The 21,968-nt window shown below is 37.3% G+C and overlaps 1 protein-coding gene across 1 annotated transcript in view; it reads left to right on the forward strand.

Moving 5' to 3' along the window:
* LOC145987924 (uncharacterized) overlaps positions 1–9,592 on the forward strand; it is a 170,212-nt gene extending 160,620 nt beyond the window's left edge. The window contains exon 6 of the mRNA XM_083122743.1: positions 7,974–9,592. Coding sequence (XP_082978869.1) covers positions 7,974–8,181 — 208 coding nt within the window. The 3' untranslated portion in view covers positions 8,182–9,592. The remainder of the gene's footprint in view (positions 1–7,973) is intronic.
* The last annotated feature ends 12,376 nt before the right edge of the window (positions 9,593–21,968 follow it).

A 21,968-nucleotide genomic window follows, 5' to 3' on the forward strand; every position in this document is an offset into this window, starting at 1 on the left:
TTTTAAATATCACGTGTAAATCTAATATTACTTGTAAAAGGTCATGCATTATCAAGTTTGGTTGTTTATTGTGTAGCAATAAGGCATCGACTGATTGAGCAACTGAATCTTTCTACTGGATTCATAATTGTACTACTCTCTACTACACTGCACTATACTATGTTTACGGCAAACTGAGTAGCTATAAAGGTATGAGATAGGGATACTTTCCTATCAATGGCCATCTGCGAGCAAGTAAGTTCAATTCTGCATTTCAGATGAAATCAATATGTTAAGTTGCCCACCGGCCCCCGTGGCATAGTGGTTAGCACATCGTGCTACGATGCTATGGGAACTGGGTTCGAACACCAACCTGGGCATTGGTGTTTGTGAGTGTTTATTCATCAATTTCATCATGCCATCACCATCTTTGAAAAATTAGCCAAAAGTGGTACAGTCATGTTCAAAAAATCTGTCGCATGGATTTTTTCTAAGTCCAACGTCTTACGAAATTATGTTGGTAGCTCTGAAACAAGGAAGTGTTGTGAAATATACGATCCTCCAATCAGAGTGAAGTTCGATTCGGAGGAACAGGAGGCGTGACTCACGGTCTTGTCCACAGGAAGTTCAACCAATGCAGCATTTCCAAATATGAGATAACGTCCCCATTGGTTAAATATTGTTTCAATAATGCGAATCGGCAGAAAGATTGCGCAAAAGTTTACTTTGTCGTTTTAATTGCCTTTAATTGTTTCAAATTAGTATTAAATTTTCCCAATTATAGTTCACGAGCTTAATATAATGTATTCATGTATGTGTTTGACAATCATATATCACTCATTAGAACAATTTTCACATTGTTTTCACTACGTGAGATGACATTTCATTTACATTTACGATAAAATAGTGGTTTGGGTGTAATAACAGTTTTCATTAATTAATTTAGAGATGCATTTTTATTTGTTGAGTTAATGATTAGGTTAATTCGTTATTTCTCGCGAAAAGAGGGAACCACAGCTGAAAGAAAATACACAACTTGTATTATTGAGGTCAAGAGTTCCATTTAACATCACTTTTTGCACACATAGGCTAATCACGACTCGGGATACATTTAAATTGGAATCTGAAACATTATGCGACCTGACTGGAACTCGGAAAAGGACACACTGATTACAAGACGTCGATACATTACCACTTGGTCTGGCGAACGCCAATAATAATGAGGGGTTGTGGGAGTGGGAGAGGGGTGACGGAAAGTAGAAAATAAATAGTATTTTGGGGGGTATATAATGTTATATTTATACACATACAAACCTAAGAAAATATTTATTTTGATGCATGTGTGTGGGGGGTGGGGAAGGGGGAAAAGAGAGGGACAGAAAGATATTGGGAGAGATGGGACGAAGAGGTGATTGTGGAAAATGTTTTATTTGACGTTCAGTAATAAAAACAATCAAATCAATGATGATTATCTTATAAATACCATATTTAATGTAAATTTGTTTTAAAAATGGGGGCGGGGAGCTGTTTGTTTTACGTTCAGTGCAGGATAACAAGTGGAAACACATAGTGGTTCGTATCTCACTTTAAACTGTAGGTCCAGGCCCCATTAGCCTATCTGTGTATAACGTGGATTTAGAATTCAGTAGAAAATAACGTCGATCTAGTATTTTGGATTTTAGATGCGTTGAGACCACTAAAATTTCCAATTCTTATAATAAGAAACCTGTCCTCATATTACCATTTTGAAAGAGAGAGAGAGTTAATTGTATAATCTTTCGTTTTTAGTTTCAAAGAAAACTAATTCAAATAGTAACAATGGGATTGAATAAATCTTACGAAAAGTTTTTGCCACCGTGGGGATTTGAACCTACGACCATTAGAGTGACAACTCAGTGCGATAACCACTACCCCACGAGTTTGTTCCTTCTTACGCCATGATTATGAGATTAGACCAATCGTTCTATATGCATTAGAAATATAATCCCCACCCGCCTCTTTATAAACAACACACCCAAACGCTCCTTTGTAGCAAATGAAATAAAGGTGGTATGAATGTCGCAAAACATTTAAGCAAAATCTACTATATTTACGACGCAATCGTTTTACATGGAGAGGCTACAGCTTCGAGAATTGAGGTTGTGGTTTGACTGTAATTGTAGGATACCCCGTAGGTATCGATAAGCCAAGGCTCTAGTGTGCACTAGATTGGTTCATTTTTAGTGACGTGCTCAGGAATTTGTAAGGAGATATGTGAATATAATAATGTGTTAATGCTTATTTTTTTTAAGCAGTGAACTCGTAATTTAATATCTCTCTGTCCATCTCATTATCCTACTTAGGAACTAATTAGTATTGCAGGAGTCATACTGAAAAGAAATCTCACGTGACAATGACGAGAAATTAGATTTAAGGAAGTAATAGTTTTCATATTTTAAAACCTCGAAGGGCCTTGTTCTATCTCCCAACTGTCAGTCTCCCTTCCACAATCCTACCTATCTTCAACTGGCAGCGAGGTGACGTTGGTCAGCAAGTCGAACCCTCAGCCGTTATAGAAGATATCTGAAACCAGGTTACACCAGTCACTCGTAGCTCCCCAATTTCCTCACGATGGTGGGTTGCCACCGGTCCTATACAGATAACAGGCCGAGAACCCAGGACGACTCGAATCCATGCCGTCCCGCTGCAGTCGGAGTCCAAAGCACAGAGTCTTAGACCGCACCGTTACGGAGGAGGAGATTTTTCATATTTTGTTTCTTATAAATGTCGACAATACATTAAATATATTACGCACCAAAAATTAGTGTCCAAAAATAGCCGGTTCTATAAGAGATTCTAACCTTCGATCATCACTCAACTAGCCCGATATTTTTAACAATTTCCCATTTTCTCACTCAATAACCTTCATTGAACGTTTGTCTTAAGAGTCGTTAGCAATCTTGTAAACCTTATTAACCTATCTGCTGTCTATCACAAATGTATTTTATAACCTTGAGTAGATTTTGATGTCTGCAATTTAGAACTTGACTTTTGTGGTAAGTAATTCTCTACCGTCTACTATAATAAATAAATCAAAGTCTACATATCTCATATTTTGTAAATGCGAAATGTCATTGTTAAATGTTTCAAACTATTTCTTATTCTACCGTTAGTTCCAGATTTAGCGACAGCATTCTGGAAACCAGCGTGAAACGTGTTTCCCACACTTCCAAGGTCAGGTGAACCCTTATCAGTTGAATTGGATGCCTGTGAACATGTTACTTCATGCATCATGGTACTGTGGTGGATTTCCCCTTTTCCCCTTTTCCCTTGAACGGTAGTAATCCCCGACTGGGCACGACGAATCAATCACAGAAAAGCAGACTGTCTAGTAAATCGCATGCCATGTATTATTTCGAGCTCCTAGGTTTTGGAAAGTGAAATAAAAAAAGTATGTAACATTAATTCATAATGGTTGACTTCTTTGGGTATTATTTCATGACTCTTTTCTACTTACTCCAATGAAACTTTTGTCTACTGTTTTCAGTAGATCAATAGGTGTTTTGAAACATCTACTGTGTTCAGATTTTCAAAAAGATATAAATACAAAAAAATAATAAGGGGGTATGAAATTAATATTTACAGCCAAAATATTAAACTTAACATATTATACACTATACTGAATAAATTAATTTCACTTGCAGTTTCTCTACTGTACTGGTTTCAGTAGATCAATAGGTGTTTTGAAACATCTATGTTAAGATTTTTTACATTTGAATTACAATTTGTGTGCCTGAAAACTTAGGGTATTTTACACTCGTCACGCTATACGGGGTCCAGCCCCTTATGACAAAAATAAAAGCGTGTCTGAAAACTAAAATATCCTTACCTGGGTTAAAAGCTGAGCCTGTAAAGCGACAGACAGTCAGCACAAACAAGGACAACACACTCACAGTCCTACAAAGATTATACTAACAGTAGGTCCAGTCACCAGAGCCTCGTTAGTCTGCAAAATGCAGTTCAGGGTGTACTACATGGAAGTAAGGTTGGTTTAAATTTTAAATAGATATAAAAACAAATTGTTAGTGAGGAGGAATAAAAAGTTATATTTACAGCTAACATGCTGAGCTAAACACACTACAAGGGTGTAAGGGATGACATTCCACGAAGTACACCCAACTGTTGCTTCCACATAGTACACCCTGGACTTCAGTTTGCAGACGAACGAGGCTCTGGCGACTGACCCCATGGCCAGTATAATTTTCTGTGTTGTCCTGTATTTGGTCCTTGTGGGTGCTGAGTGCCTCTTTACAGCCTCAGCTTTTAACCGAATTCAGAATATTTTAATATGTTAGTTACAACACGACGTTACAGTTATGTTATTTTAGTTCTGGTAAGGGGCTGGACCCCGTATAAAGTGACAGGTGCAAAATAGCCTAAGTGCTGACGCACCCAAAATTTTGAATTCAAATTCAAATTCAAACACACTACATGTAATATTACATGTAGTACTGAAGAGAATATTTCTCTTGTAGTTCCTCAACTGTAATTACACATTAGGCCTACTGAAAGTGTTCAGTAGGAAATCATTGATTTTGAGTAGATTTCCGAGAGACACAGTAGAGTACTACAATTGATAACAGTAGATTCTGTCTACTGTAAACAGTAGAAATTACGTAGGTTTATAACGACGATGAGAATGAAACAGAGGTAAAAACAATGATAATGAAATGCAGAAGCGACCTGGAGCAAACAGGAACGTAGAATGTCTGGCAGCGAGACGCAAGAGTTGATCAAGCGATTGTAGCATCAAATTTAGCTTAGAGCTCATAATTGATATTTCTACATGAGCTCAACATACAAGTTAAATACAATGAGAGAATTGAGTTGAGTTTACATCTCACGTGATATGAGTCGAAACTATTGTTGCACATTGAACTGTGAAGTGAATCAATATTCAATTCGATTAACTAGTGAATGGTGATGTGCTGAGATTTTGTAACGAGATGTGGCAAATGGCTGACAGTATAATAACTTATGGACACATTAATTTAATATATTTCAACAATCTTATAACATGCGATTTTGCATGAAATTTTATTACTTGAATCTACATCACTTCATTGCAAAGGCTACAAGGCATTTTATGGGTTGAAAAATTCTGTGTTCGATTCACCGTTCGGTTAACTCTGCGATTTTTATTTCTTATTAAACCGAAAAATTATTTATTGCATTTTACTTATTACGAAAATTCGTATATTATTTGCTTTGCGAAATGTAGAGAATATATTGTTTTTCATGCTTTTTACAAGAATACAACTATGCATGGTGAACAAAAAATAATGTAAAATAAATACTATTCACATGTCAATAGTATTTATTTGTTTTGTTTCTTGATAATTCTCCCTAAAATAAAAATGTATAACTTTCGCTGTACACGATATTTCGTCGAATATGACACATGGATCATTTTTATGCAAATCCTAGTAAAATGATGAGAAATTCAAAAACATATTCTGAAAAATTATTTTCAAAAATAACATTGACAAATCATTAGAATGGAGTGTTATTTTTTTAAAAAAATATATAACATTTTTATTTCTTTAAATTATTAATTAAATACAATACTTAGTTGCTATATAATAATAATAATAGGGGTAATCGAACAGAAGTCAAACCTATAATCTTCGGCGTGTAATACTGATAGCCTATCACCGAACCAATTTACCATCATAAAAATAATTGAAGTTTTTCTCTCGGAAATTACTGGCTAGTGCACGCTGGAACCTTGCCATACGAATATCTACCCTACCACTATAAGAAGCCACGTCACAACCTCAATTTTCGAAGCTGTAGCCTCTCCATGTAAAACGATTGCGTCGTAAATATAGTAGATTTTGCTTAAATGTTTTGCGACATTCATACCACCTTTATTTCATTTGCTACAAAGGAGTGTTTGGGTGTGTTGTTTATAAAGAGGCGGGTGGGGATTATATTTCTAATGCATATAGAACGATTGGTCTAATCTCATAATCATGGCGTAAGAAGGAACAAACTCGTGGGGTAGTGGTTATCGCACTGAGTTGTCACTCTAATGGTCGTAGGTTCAAATCCCCACGGTGGCAAAAACTTTTCGTAAGATTTATTCAATCCCATTGTTACTATTTGAATTAGTTTTCTTTGAAACTAAAAACGAAAGATTATACAATTAACTCTCTCTCTCTTTCAAAATGGTAATATGAGGACAGGTTTCTTATTATAAGAATTGGAAATTTTAGTGGTCTCAACGCATCTAAAATCCAAAATACTAGATCGACGTTATTTTCTACTGAATTCTAAATCCACGTTATACACAGATAGGCTAATGGGGCCTGGACCTACAGTTTAAAGTGAGATACGAACCACTATGTGTCTCCACTTGTTATCCTGCACTGAACGTAAAACAAACAGCTCCCCGCCCCCATTTTTAAAACAAATTTACATTAAATATGGTATTTATAAGATAATCATCATTGATTTGATTGTTTTTATTACTGAACGTCAAATAAAACATTTTCCACAATCACCTTTTCATCCCATCTCTCCCAATATCTTTCTGTCCCTCTCTTTTCCCCCTTCCCCACCCCCCACACACATGCATCAAAATAAATATTTTCTTAGGTTTGTATGTGTATAAATATAACATTATATACCCCCCAAAATACTATTTATTTTCTACTTTCCGTCACCCCTCTCCCACTCCCACAACCCCTCATTATTATTGGCGTTCGCCAGACCAAGTGGTAATGTATCGACGTCTTGTAATCAGTGTGTCCTTTTCCGAGTTCCAGTCAGGTCGCATAATGTTTCAGATTCCAATTTAAATGTATCCCGAGTCGTGATTAGCCTATGTGTGCAAAAAGTGATGTTAAATGGAACTCTTGACCTCAATAATACAAGTTGTGTATTTTCTTTCAGCTGTGGTTCCCTCTTTTCGCGAGAAATAACGAATTAACCTAATCATTAACTCAACAAATAAAAATGCATCTCTAAATTAATTAATGAAAACTGTTATTACACCCAAACCACTATTTTATCGTAAATGTAAATGAAATGTCATCTCACGTAGTGAAAACAATGTGAAAATTGTTCTAATGAGTGATATATGATTGTCAAACACATACATGAATACATTATATTAAGCTCGTGAACTATAATTGGGAAAATTTAATACTAATTTGAAACAATTAAAGGCAATTAAAACGACAAAGTAAACTTTTGCGCAATCTTTCTGCCGATTCGCATTATTGAAACAATATTTAACCAATGGGGACGTTATCTCATATTTGGAAATGCTGCATTGGTTGAACTTCCTGTGGACAAGACCGTGAGTCACGCCTCCTGTTCCTCCGAATCGAACTTCACTCTGATTGGAGGATCGTATATTTCACAACACTTCCTTGTTTCAGAGCTACCAACATAATTTCGTAAGACGTTGGACTTAGAAGAAATCCATGCGACAGATTTTTTGAACATGACTGTACAAAAAGTGAAGTAAAATGAATTAAATCAATCAATCAATCAATGTCAAGTTGCTTGGGTCCCCCTGGCTGAGACAATACGCTACTGCTTATTATCGTGGATGTCGTCATATGATATGTTACTGGGAACCAGATTTCTGTTTCGTAAATAAACACCAGCTGTTTAATTTCTGAAATTATGAAAGATTTCAGGAGCACAGAGATATAACATTGTGGGGGGCAGCTGCTACGCCACTGACTGCCATTGTGGTAAATGGAATTATCCTAACCCCAAATAACATTATGAAATTCCCTGTATAAATTCACAAGACAATCCCCTAACCCATGATGCATAGGGTCAACATTGTGGATAAACAGGATACCTCTCTGAGATTTGTGCTGTGTGAAAGAAAGCAAGACCCATTTCAATGTTGATATTCTTTAAATAATTTATCTTATCTCTAGGTTAACATTTCCATGTTTTATGTAAATGTAATTGTCGTTTTATGTTTCTAGGACAATGAAAGAAGTTGATGAATGTTTTATGGAAGAAATTAGACAGTGTGATATGCCAAAGTTTGTGGAGGCCCTGGACGATTTTTCCAGGCATGCTTACCAAGCTAGTCCTTGTTCAGCAAGCCATTGTTTCAACACATTTTATTCTCTTCTCTACCTTTTGCTAGCTCTCTTCATCTGCAGATTCTCAAACAAGATCCTGTACTAGATTTAGAAAGAATTAAGAACCATTTCAAACATGTGCTGTGAGAAAGCTTAGTATCTGTAAGCTGTGTAGGAAGAGTATCACTTGCATATTCATGTTTTCATATTGTGATATGTTTGTAAAATGAGTATGATTATGCAAATTTCTTTGGGAAAGTTTACAAAGTGTATAGAGTTTTATTTTGGGCTCAAGGCCACAGCTGAGTAGGCACCGTTATGTTTTTTTTTTAAAATCAGTATTAACTCAATAGTCATTATATCAGGATTGATTAACTAATTTGTGCAAAATATAATTAATTATTTTGCATGTGTTTTTTGAACATGATAGAAAGTACAGTATATATTATGATATACACTGATAATTATTGGTTAGTGTCTGTTTGTCAACATTGAAAGTTATTTTTCATAAAACAAATATAGAACAGAGTATTTTTTTAGAAGTAGTGTCTGTATATAATTTCTTCCAAGTCACATTTTAATATGCAAGTTTCACAAGTTAAGTATAATTGCATTTCTATGAACTGAAGCAAATTTATACATGAGCTATTAGGAAAAAACTTGTGCAGATGCACCATCGTACCGATTTATTGGAAGATATTAAAAAAGAAAGAGAAATTTGCTATCTGTGTACAAGTACAATTTTAAATTTGTATATATTTTTCAGCAAAATTTGGGATATTTGTTCAGAATATGTGTATCAGCAAATGTAATGTCCTACCTCAAAATGTGGAAACCAGTTGAATTGTTGGGCTAGCAATTCTCTTGTACTTTGTAATTTTTCAAAGACTTTTGAAAACTTAATTGCTTTGCATTTTTAGAAATATGAAAACCGGTGTTTATCGAAAATGTTAAAGTAGTATTTATGCAATTAAAAGTTTTCAAAGTATATTTTTAATATTCTAGTAATTCTATTTTCTGCTGGATACATAAGAAATATTTTAGTGTTATATTTTTTGGAAAAGTATTTTACATAAGATAAGATAGTAATTCATAAATGTAAGTGGGATTAACTAAATAAACATATTTCTTCGTTGTGAGATACTATAAATTTGAAATTTTGAGGATTTAAAACTACAACTGAAGCTATGCAATATTTTCACATGTTTTAAATGTATCAACCTGTTAAGCTGAGATTATTTTGAGAACATCTTCTGCCTGTGTGAATCTAGTTAGTGAACTTATAAACAGTGTAGAGATGTGCAAGAGGGGTTAGTCCTGGGCTGAAAAGCCGTCAACAGCTCAGTTGTTGATTTGAGGCCTCTCTAGTTTTGACTCGCACCCAAGTTTCAAATGTGTAACAGCCAAAGGTGTTATTAAAAACTTAATGACCATATAATATTTTTCTGTGTTTACATATTTCATGAATGAGTGTGAAAATGTCTATATATCCAGCAATAATATTGTCTTAATAAAAATTGTCAGAAAATTTGGCATTGTATTATTAGTAACTCAATTACTTTAAATGTATTATCTATTTATAATGTTAACAGTTCTCATGATCCATTTGTACTAATAATAATGATTTAAAATGCTATGTCATTGTACCGCACAGTGACCATGCAGTCTAAGGTGTTAGACTTTAAGCTCGGACTGCAGGACGTATGCTTGTCGAGTTTCCTGGTTAGAAGTGTAACAACTTTTCTCCTGAGATTTTGGCCTGTGCATGGGACCAGTGGCCACCCACCGTCATGAGGGAATTAGTGAGCTACGAATGAGTAGCATAACCCAGGCTTGGAAACCTACAACAATGACTGGAGTTTTGCCATGCTGACCACACATCACCTCGTAACATGTTGGATGATCACCCACATTTGCTGAGGCACGTGGGAGTGCTGCTGACAGTGTGTAGGTAGGCCCTGTCCCCTCAAGCACTGTTGCACCATGGGCTATTTAAACCATTAATAATTGTTTAAATGTCATAGCAATTTTTTGTATCAACTTTGTGTCTTGAAAATAGACAGACAGAGCCAGACATTATTCTTCTTTGTTCTTCATTCTTCTTGTATGTTTTCGATATCATTCTTAGAACTGAAGTTCTGGCTTCAAGTTATAGTCATGATATGAGTTCCAGCTGTTCTTCCAGCTATTTAAACTTTAACCATTACTCATCCTCATTGCTGTGATTTACCCAAAGACAAAGAAATAAAAGCAAACAATGTGTTCCGTTTTTATAGTAATACCTTTTTGATCAGTGTTCCAAAATAGGATTGCAGATTGTGGGAGGCACACTTCCGATAATGATGGGTTTATTCTGTGCACACACACACACACAAACATATGTAACTGCTTTCAAACATGCAGACAAATATAGAAGATTTAACAATAAAAGTTAAGAAAAGTAAATGGATAGTTATTTTTACACTTGTAACATGAGTTATATCCACCATCCTGGAATTTTACATAAAAGTAGGTTGACCATACATCCCGTTTTAACTGAGACAGTCTCGTTTCAGAGGCATACCACAGTTATCCTGTCATGGAGGTCTGGAAGGGGGTGGGGGGCAAGTAGGGGCTTCAGCTCCCCTGGAAAATGAATGTCCACCTAAAAATTATATACCGTATTTACATGTGTATAGTGCCCATGTGTGTATAATGCACACCCTGGTTTTTGATGGGCAAAAGTTAGAAAAAATTATATCAGTAGAATTTAGTTTCAAGAAATTGCTTTCTTAGTTGTAGGTCGTAAAGGTGTTGCTATGCTGATCAAAAGTGAATAACATCACCTATTCAATGAGTCATCTGTTGCTAGTTGCTATGTGGACCAAGAGGAATGTTCTCTTGTGTCAACAATAAGTTTCCAACCCATGCCACCTCCCCGTCTCCCTCCATTATGTTTAGCATCCCAAAGCTTTCACTCTTTAACCACCTTATTTATTCTGTAATACCAGACAGTGAGATCAAAATTACATTATGGATTTGCAGTGCTCTGGAAGCTATTTTCTATTATTTCTCGCCCTACAAATACTGCTGATATGCATCCCATGTGACTTAAGGTGAATGCTCGAATTCCACAAGAGTTGCACTGCTTTTCTTGGTGTTGCAGAACATTACATTACAAAGTGAAAAATTGTGTGAAATAACCTTTATATAAAAAAAGAAAAAACAACAAAAGAAACCTTGGATTTGCTCATTTCTTCTTTACTTTTTCTAAAAGAACTTCAAAATATACACTTTTTCCGTAACTAATGTAACATTTATATGAGGCACATTCTGGACTTTCAAACTAGTAGTTACAAGCACAAGATTTCTTCCATTAAGGGATTTACACACTCCATATATATATATATATATATATATATATATATATATATATATATATATATATATATACATATATATACATACATACATATATACATACATACATACATACAGGGTGACTGGTAATTAGATGTATTCCCTGAAAGGGGTTAAAGTAGAGACAATTTGCAATAAATTTGACCATATGATATGCCATGCGAAAATTAGTAGTTTTCAAGATAATCGAGTTTCAATTGTTTTTTTAAAAAATGACAATTTTCCACATAAAAAGGTGAATTGAGAAAAACTGCTCATTGTATGGAACTTATTTCAGCGTTTTCTGATAGCTAACAAGTAAGTGGTTCATTGAAAAAAAAGTTTTTCCCAAATAACAATCACATGTAAGTAACGGGTGGGTCTAAACTTACAAGTGATGATAAAAAAATGCACTCTTAGTTTACTTGGCAATGTATTAGTAACAAAAATGGTATGACAAGAAGTGTACAAATGACGTAAATTACTTCCTTGTGACATCTGCTATCCAACAAGGTACAAATGTTGCTAACATACACACTCGTGTACAAGAAATAATACTTCATTCATCTTCATGTGAATGGAATCATGAACAATACAATTAAAGAACATTACACGTCTTGCTCAAAGTGGGCACCTCCGTTACGAATGCAGGCACGCAGGTTTTTACGGCCATTTGTTCTCTTAACTTGTGATGTGATGGTGTCCTTGATGTGTTGACCAGCTGTTAAGATCCTCTCCCTGAGCTCTTCTTGCGAGTTTACCAGTGTCTTTTCATGTGGCTCAAAATGTAAAAATTACAAGGCGTCAAATCGATCGGTGGATCTAGCTGGGCAGTCATCATGCTGATAAATCATGTCACTTCTTGTAGCTAGAGGCACATCCTCCCAACAACGTTGCCATCCCGTTCCTCAAAAAATGTTCATAAGTGATGCCATTTAAGATTTGGGGCAGGAAAAATGGCTCGATGAAATGATTGTTGATAACGTCCATCCATACTTCTGCCTGGGCATGTGACAGTGGCTGGATGAAAATTACCCAAAGAAATGGATTGGCCAAGGCGGCCCGATTCCCTGGCTGGCTCTATCCCCCGATTTCAAGCCTTGCGACTTTTACATTTGGAGCTACATGACAAGACACCAGCAAACTCGCAAGAAGAGCTCAGGGAGAGGATCTTAACAGCTGGTCAACACATCAAGGACACCATCACATCACGAGCTAAGAGAACAAATGTCCGTAAACACCTGCGTGCCTGCATTCGTAATGGAGGTGCCCACTTTGAGCAAGACGTGTAATGTTCTTTAATTGTATTGTTCATTGATTCCATTCACATGAAGATGAATGAAGTATTATTTCTTGTACACAAGTGTGTATGTTAGCAACATTTGTACCTTGTTGGAAAGCAGATGTCACAAGGAAAGTAATTTACGTAATTTGTACGCTTTGTGTCATACCATTTTTGTTATTAATACGTTGCCAAGTAAACTAAGAGTGCATTTTTTTATCATCACTTGTAAGTTTAGACCCACCCGTTACTTACATGTGATTGTTATTTGGGATTTTTTTTTTCAACAAACCACTTATTTGTTAGCTATCAGAAAACGCTGAAATAAATTCCATACAATGAGCAGTTTTTTCTCAATTCATCTTTTTATGTGGAAAATTGTCATTTTTTAAAAAAAACAATTGAAACTCGATTATCTCGAAAACTACAAGGGTCGTTCAAGGTTGACCGGGACTTTTATTTCTGCAGAAGAAATAGGTAGCAGAAGAAACACCAAACTACGTCAGTTTTTCAAAGTATTCTCCGTGCACGCTGAGGCACCGTTGCCATCGTTCTGGAAGCTCCCGAATTCCTTTGGCGTAGAAAGAACTTGGTTGTTGTCGTAGCCACTGGAAGACATCGCTCTGCAGTGCTTCGTCTGTCGTGAATTTCTTCCCTCTCAGATGGTCTTTTAAACTTTATGACGCTCGTGTGGATAAGGCAACTAACAAACCCGATAAGTTAATGGTAGTTATTTGGAAGCGCGTGGTAATTATATCCCTGTTAGTGCCTATTCCAAACAAGGGTCACAAACACTTTTCGATGCTACGTTTCCGTTGAGTAAACAAGTTCCAAAACACGCAAACCAACAACGGAAAGGCAACGTCGCGTTCCGCTAAACGCAGGAATCCGAGGAACGGTCAAAATCACGAAGATTCCGTTCCAATTACTACAATGCTTATTTATATTGTCAACAGCAATGTTCCTGTAACAAATGATTACGTCAAAAATACTTATTCACTATTAATTCACTTAACACTAATTGACCAACAGATTGAATAAAGAGGGGAAAGGGGGAGAGAGAGAGAACAGTCAAAAAGATGTAAAAATGACTTTAACCATTCGAGGACAGTATCCTGGTTCCTATTCAAGAAAACATATTTATACATACATATATAATGCTTTTCATTCAATGTGTTCAATTTAACTCTAACGGAATAAAGCAAAAGATAAAGGAAAGAAGACTTCAATTTTAACCTCCTGTTTATTTCAACAATTTTAATTTGTCTTGACTTCCTAATAACACATGAAATATTCTTACATGACCCTCAACTTCTCATTTTAAAAAGAGGGGAAATAGTCTTTACAAACAACGAGTGCAAGGAAACGAGTCCAATTGAAATTCAACGTTTCAGTAACTGTATTGCTTAACAAGAGGCAATGCAATGCCAATAACAATCTACAGAGGTATTCCGCAATAACAAATCAGTCCTCAATATCTACGTACGATCCAGTATAGGTACCCTACATGTACATATGTATACTTATTTACCGTGCATGGCTTTGAGGCTACTGCGTAAGGTGTTGCGGGGATATGACTTATTAAAGTGGAAAAAAGGGGGAACAATTAGAAAAAGGGAGGCATATTGTCATTTGACAAGCTTGATTTTAAAACTGTTGTTTCCTGTCTTTTCGCAGGGTCTACACAACAATTCCTTGCGTAATAAAAGTTTATTTTCTTTTGTCACAATTGATTATTCAGTCTCCGAAAGGGGCGTGTGAATAGAGATCTAACCGATCTTTCTTTGGGATTAGACTGTTTATACGAAAATATTGGAACAGAAACGTCTAATGCTTCGTGTTGGAGGTACTTTCACTTAGTATCATTCTCAGTTCCGAAAATGCATGCGTAAATAATTAGAATTCACTTTTCGGAAGCACTGTACCAATATATTCGGCACGTTAATTCACATCCAAGAGTCAAAAAGGGGTAGGAACAGTAATGTATTGGAGAAAGAACTCCGAACAAACAGCTTGCTGAATAATCGCACAAAAAGGAGGGGGGAGTAATTGTACAGTTCAAACAGGGCAAGTCGGAAACAGGATCAAAGAAATCTACAAACGTCCACTTTACCTTGAAGCAATCCTTCTGATGGTCCTTATCACAATCGCAAGCACATGGCATGGATCACTCAACTGCATTCGTGCGGCTCTTCACGACTCTAGAAATCGTGGCTTCCAAAATTGTATTCCAATCTCACCATGGCAAATGCGTGGGCGAAGGAATTGCGTACAAGCTAAGCGGCCCTGCTCCGCTGCTAGCTGACTGTATGTGTCTGTTTCGAAGACCGGATACGAACTGTGTTACTGACGATCGAGAATCGTGCAAGAAAAAAAAAGGGGGAGGGGAGGAGAGTATAGTTTAGCGTATCTACGACAGATGGCAACACCGTCTAAATGTCGTAGCGCTATCGTATTTTGCGGTGGAGATTATTTTCTCCGAAAATAAACTCTATAAACGTACAAAAGTACGAGTAATATTCCCAAATTAAATATATAATATTTGGAATGTTACAAACTCCCGGGCCCTGGGAAAAGAAAGAAAAACTGCCCGCAAAATAAAGTAACAAGGAAAGTAATGGCCTAAACGACCAAGTAGCTTCAAAGTCTTACAAGACAAGAATTGCACTTAAGTTATGAAAATATGCATATAACAAACACCCTTACATATATATATGTTATAAAATGACCATTTGCTCAATTTTAACACAAAGGACAGGTATGAGCAAAGAAATACCATTAAAATAGAAATACACACCAAATATGTACAATCCCCCAAAATGAAACCTGTAGGGGAAAAAAAAAAACAATCCTAAGAATTTACCTATGATACCTAGAACCAAAACACAATAGAAATATCAAACTCAGAGTAGAACACCCATAATAATTAGATTAATATCAATAGTGGCAAAATGAAATCCATCAAGGTATAATAACATACCGGTTAAAAATGTTTACATAAATATCAACAAAGATGATATATCAAATTCCACAAAACATATAATTTGAACCTTTTTTAACTCCATATTGGCCATCCCGGATCCAATATTGCAAAGAGATCATACACAGGCAAAATTACCAATTTCATCACATTTAGATTAAGCATCAAAACAGATAGCACAAATGTTTTCAAACTGGACGACGCCAGAACACAGAAGCACTACCAGGCAAAAGCTTACACAAGAATTAAAGCGATGCGCAACACTACGAAATGTTCCGAGGCGTAATACACACTCGTCGCAAGATGGTCACACTAGCAAGGATGCACGAAATTCTCTCATGACGTAATTGTAGTATAGAAGTAGCCTCGTGAAATATGAAAAAAAAAAGAAAAGGAAAGGAATCAAATCAAGAATAATAAAGGTAGAAGTTAGAAAGAGAAACAGGAAAGTTAAGACTACATCTTACAAAGGAAGGAAGAGAAGGAAGTAGCATCATTACAGAGCGCATGCATTACAAATACTTGTGATGAATCAAAATACCCAAGCGATAGACAAAAATAATTTTACATAATATCACTCCATAAACATTGCATGGAAAAATTAACATAGTTAGAAAATACACTTAATAACAATAATGGATAAAAAATATTAGCATAACACCCTTACATCTAAGACACTTCTTATGTTGACAATTTAAATATTGGAAAAAAAAAACCAAAATGTTGATACATAAGTAGGTCTAGGGGGTAGGAGAATTATGTAGTGTCTGACCCACCTGGGTATGTGCCAAGACCACTGGTGACACAGGAGAGTCAAGGTTCCATATAATATACGGTTTGAGATGAGTTACATGAGCCTTACGGATCAACTGTTGAGTGTCGGGATCCACCAATAAGGCCGTCACTGGTGTTAACATTTTGAATATTTGTACGGGACCCGACCATCGTTCCTGAAGTTTAGAGGAAATTTTATTGAAAGCGTTACTTAAGGGAAAAACACGGTAAAGAACCATGTCCCCAGGTTTATAGGGAACCGGAACACGGGAAGGATCATATTTACGTCGGCGTGAATGCCAAGAACGCAGCAAGTGTTGGTAAGCCTCACCCCAAGCTTGTGCCCGATCTGAAGATGGGGGAGCCGCCAGTTCCTCCTCAGATTGTAGGTCCCAAAAAAAATTCAGAGGACCGTCAATTTCTCGGCCAAATATCAACTTCGCCGGCGTAGCGTGAGTAGCATCATGCAAAGCTGTATTAAATGCAAAAGCGATACTACTTAAGTGGAGATCCCATTTGGAGTTATCTTTGGAGTGGAAACAAATTAAAGATGACTTAAGGTTACGAATAAATCGCTCTGCCAAAGAAGGATTAGGATAATAAGGACTGGTATAGATATGGCGGACATTAGATTCAAATAGGAGATTATTAAACACTTGTGAACGAAAATAGGAAGCATTATCGGATACCAATTCACATGGAGCTCCAAAAGAAAGAAATAGGGATTGCAATTTATCAACAATGGCGTGCGAAGTCGCCGAACGAAGAGGATAAAGGGAGACCCATTTGGAAAAGGCGTCCACAACCACCAAAATATATGTATGTCCACGGGTGGAACGAACCAAGGGACCCACCAAATCAATATAAAGACGCCGCCAAGGGTGGCGTATTACTTCAGAAGAAAGTAAACCCTGTGGCCTACGAATAGCCAATTTGGCCTTTTGACAAACATCACATGAGCGCACATACTGTCGAATGTCAGCAAGATAATTCGGCCACCAGAAAAGCGCAGAAATCTTCTTTGTCGTTTTGTTAGCTCCGAGGTGAGAACCACCCACCGGAGTATCATGGTAATAACGACAAATAACGTTACGCAATAGTGAAGGTATAACAACCTGAGAAGTGGTAGAACGTGGTGAAGAACGAACCAATAGATCCTGGAAAAGACCAAAATTAGGGACTGTTTTATTATCCCGGAGTTGTTCCATAATGGGACGTAATGTAGAGTCCTGCTCCTGAATGGCAATAATATCGGCTTTGGTAAAAGGGATAATGCTAAGCTTAGGGGCGGCGCATGCCAAACTAGTAACAGAAGAGGGAGCTAGGACAAAATCCTCCGGAGAATGCATCCGTGATAGACAATCAGCAACAGGATTCTTGGACGAGGGAATATGTTCCACATTGTAAGAAAAACGAGATAAGTACAATAACCAACGTCCAAATTTACCGAATTGTTCGGGGTGTTTCAACAACCATGACAACGCCTGGTTATCTGTTTGAAGTGTAAAATGTTTGGAGGTTAAATACGTCTCAAATTTCTTAAATCCAAAGACAATAGCCGCACATTCAGCTTCATAAATGGATTGTCGACGTTCCTGAAGAGTGCGTTTGCGTGAAGCAAATGCAATTGGTCGTAAAAAACCTTCTGAATCACGCTGGTTCAAAGTAGCCCCCAAGGCTAAACTTGAAGCGTCCGTCTGAAGAACAAATTCCTGGGAAAAATCAGGCAAAGCCAATACAGTATGTTTCAAAAAGGCAGCCTTTAGGTCATCAAAACGGACCTGATCCTCTTGGGACCAGACAAAAGATAGATTCTTTTTGCGCTTATCAGTAAGGAAGCTAGTCCGTTCAGCGAACCGGGGAAGAAAACGGGAATAATATGAAAGAAGACCCATGACCTGCGCCACTCCTCGCTGGGATTTAGGGGGTGGTATATCTTGAATGGCGGAAATACGTTCTGGGTCCATAACCATTTGTTTATGGCGGATAATATATCCCAAGTACTTAATCTCCTTAGCCATCCAAGTAGATTTAACCGGGTTAACCGTAAGACCAGCTTCCCGAAGAGCCAAAAGTATCTCATTCAAATGCAAAAGATGGGACTGTTCATCAGGCGAAAACACCAGCAAGTCGTCCGCATACGTAAGGAGAAATTTATATTTAAATTTGCCCAGAACTTCATCCAGTACGCGAGACAACATTTGCGTACCCAAATTGATACCAAAGGGAACGCGCGTATATCGAAATTGACCAAAAGACGTCACAAATGCCGTTAAGTCCTTGCTCCTTTCATCTAACCTAATCTGATGGAAGGACTGGCATAGATCAAGGCAGGAGAACACCGCCGCATTTTGCAAATGTTGGAATAATAGGTCAATACGGGGCTGTGGAAATTGATCATATGCAATTAGTCGATTTAGGGATTGAAATGAACAAACCAAACGATGACCACCATTTTTCTTCGGTACCAAAAATGCCGGGCTGGCGTAAGGTGACCGACAAACCTCCACGATACCTTGGGACTGTAACTCCTTAATTTGTGTGCGCATAATATCCGTTTGAACAGGGTTCAATTGGAAAGGCTTAGCCCGAAAGGGAATATCGGATACTAAAGGAATGGACACCGGAGGTAATGTACATTCACCCACTTTATCCGTAACGACGTCAGCAAAATTACATAATAAAGTTTGCAACTCAAGGGGAGATTGAAGGGAAGAAGAAGGGAGAGGCGGAGATTCGCGACCAGAAACAGAAGGACTTTCTTTGGAAAAGGGAGATGACACAGGATGTGGGTTTTTATCCAATGAGAGACCCTGTTGGAAATAAGGGAAGGAAATAATCCAAGATTCCAAAGAAATGGTCGCCTTCGCATGGGAAAAAAAATCCATTCCCAAAATCAACGGATACGGTAACGAATCCACTATCCAAAAACACCATTTCCAGGATAAATGACCCAAACGGAGTGTAAGGTCAGTGCGAGAGCGCAAAGAAAAAACCCGACTTGTTACGTCCTTTAAATCCATCGTTGCGGCCTGATCAATAGAATAGCCACTTCTAATCTGTCCCAACAATGCCGAAGAAACAAGCGACACCGATGCAGCGGTATCGAGAAGTGCAACCGTCGGTTGATCTCCTAAGAGAACCTTAATCGTTGGAAACAAACAATTATCGTTGGAAAAAGGGTGTTCGGCATGCAATTGCAGCGGATGAGCATCCACATTGACAGAACTCCGTAAGGATGGCGGAGGAGAGAGAACAGGATCCTGTAACGAGGTATTTGAACTCGCTGGTAACGGAGAATCCGTAACAACGTCTTGTGGTACCACCGAGGGAAGAAATGAAGGAGAATCAGACTGTATTAAAGGCAAACAAGAGGAAGGGTGTGAGTACTCCTGTGGGGACTCCATGGAATGTGAAATTGAGGGCGGCGAACCTGCCAAAACCCTATGTTGAGTAACGTGAAGAGGAGGTCCACAAGGCCTATCCGAAGCCTCCACGAAACCAGAAGATGGGCACGTTTGTGTATGGGACTCGGAAAACATGTGTGTATGCCATTTTAATTCAGGTTGAAACATTTGTTGAGCCAAATGAAAAAATTCACGGATATTTTGAGGACGGGGATAACATAAAAGCAAAGAACGAGCAGGGAAATTCACCCCTTCTAGCAAAACCTCAAGTAAATGTTGCTCAGACCACTCAACGGCCAGCACCTGGGTAGCATCGTACACATCACGGAGAAAGGAATACAAAGATTCATCCGGTTGTTGCATACGGTGAAGGATAGAAAATCGAAATGTTTGCATGTCTGAAGCAGGTATAAGTCGGAGCCAGATCAGTGTCAAAAATGAATGCCACGGCAACTTCTGTCGAAGACCTTCCATCCAACTTTCGCGAAGGGGAGGTAGGGTAAATGGTAAGGCCATTAGGAGGAGACATTCAATATCCATCAAATCCAAGGCAATGATTTTATGAAGAAGGGTCAAAAAATTATATAATGGGATAAGATCCTCACCGGTGATAGGAGACACTCCCTTAAACAGGAAGGATGCCGTCTGGAAACGAATTGTTTCTCGTAAAGGCGAGGAATTTTGTGGAAGAATGACACCTTGAAGGAAATCCAAGACAGAGGGAGAAGGGGGGGGGGGTAATGTTGATTGTTCATACGGGGATGGGACATCAATAGTCAATATGTTAAAAAAAAGGGGGGGAAATACAAAAAAAGTTAAGTAGGTAAAAAAATTTTGGGAGGAGGTTGTGTGAAAAAATTTCTTCTTTCTGTAAAGTTACTTGAAAAAGGGAAAAGTAAATCGCTAAACCTGCTCTGGTACCAAAACTTTATGACGCTCGTGTGGATAAGGCAACTAACAAACCCGATAAGTTAATGGTAGTTATTTGGAAGCGCGTGGTAATTATATCCCTGTTAGTGCCTATTCCAAACAAGGGTCACAAACACTTTTCGACGCTACGTTTCCGTTGAGTAAACAAGTTCCAAAACACGCAAACCAATAACGGAAAGGCAACGTCGCGTTCCGCTAAACGCAGGAATCCGAGGAACGGTCAAAATCACGAAGATTCCGTTCCAATTACTACAATGCTTATTTATATTGTCAACAGCAATGTTCCTGTAACAAATGATTACGTCAAAAATACTTATTCACTATTAATTCACTTAACACTAATTGACCAACAGATTGAATAAAGAGGGGAAAGGGGGAGAGAGAGAGAACAGTCAAAAAGATGTAAAAATGACTTTAACCATTCGAGGACAGTATCCTGGTTCCTATTCAAGAAAACATTTATACATACATATATAATGCTTTTCATTCAATGTGTTCAATTTAACTCTAACGGAATAAAGCAAAAGATAAAGGAAAGAAGACTTCAATTTTAACCTCCTGTTTATTTCAACAATTTTAATTTGTCTTGACTTCCTAATAACACATGAAATATTCTTACATGACCCTCAACTTCTCATTTTAAAAAGAGGGGAAATAGTCTTTACAAACAACGAGTGCAAGGAAACGAGTCCAATTGAAATTCAACGTTTCAGTAACTGTATTGCTTAACAAGAGGCAATGCAATGCCAATAACAATCTACAGAGGTATTCCGCAATAACAAATCAGTCCTCAACATCTACGTACGATCCAGTATAGGTACCCTACATGTACATATGTATACTTATTTACCGTGCATGGCTTTGAGGCTACTGCGTAAGGTGTTGCGGGGATATGACTTATTAAAGTGGAAAAAAGGGGGAACAATTAGAAAAAGGGAGGCATATTGTCATTTGACAAGCTTGATTTTAAAACTGTTGTTTCCTGTCTTTTCGCAGGGTCTACACAACAATTCCTTGCGTAATAAAAGTTTATTTTCTTTTGTCACAATTGATTATTCAGTCTCCGAAAGGGGCGTGTGAATAGAGATCTAACCGATCTTTCTTTGGGATTAGACTGTTTATACGAAAATATTGGAACAGAA

The sequence above is a fragment of the Lepisma saccharinum genome, chromosome 5 (genome assembly GCF_977018435.1).
Source record: "Lepisma saccharinum chromosome 5, izLepSacc3.1, whole genome shotgun sequence".
Lineage (NCBI taxonomy): Eukaryota > Metazoa > Arthropoda > Insecta > Zygentoma > Lepismatidae > Lepisma > Lepisma saccharinum.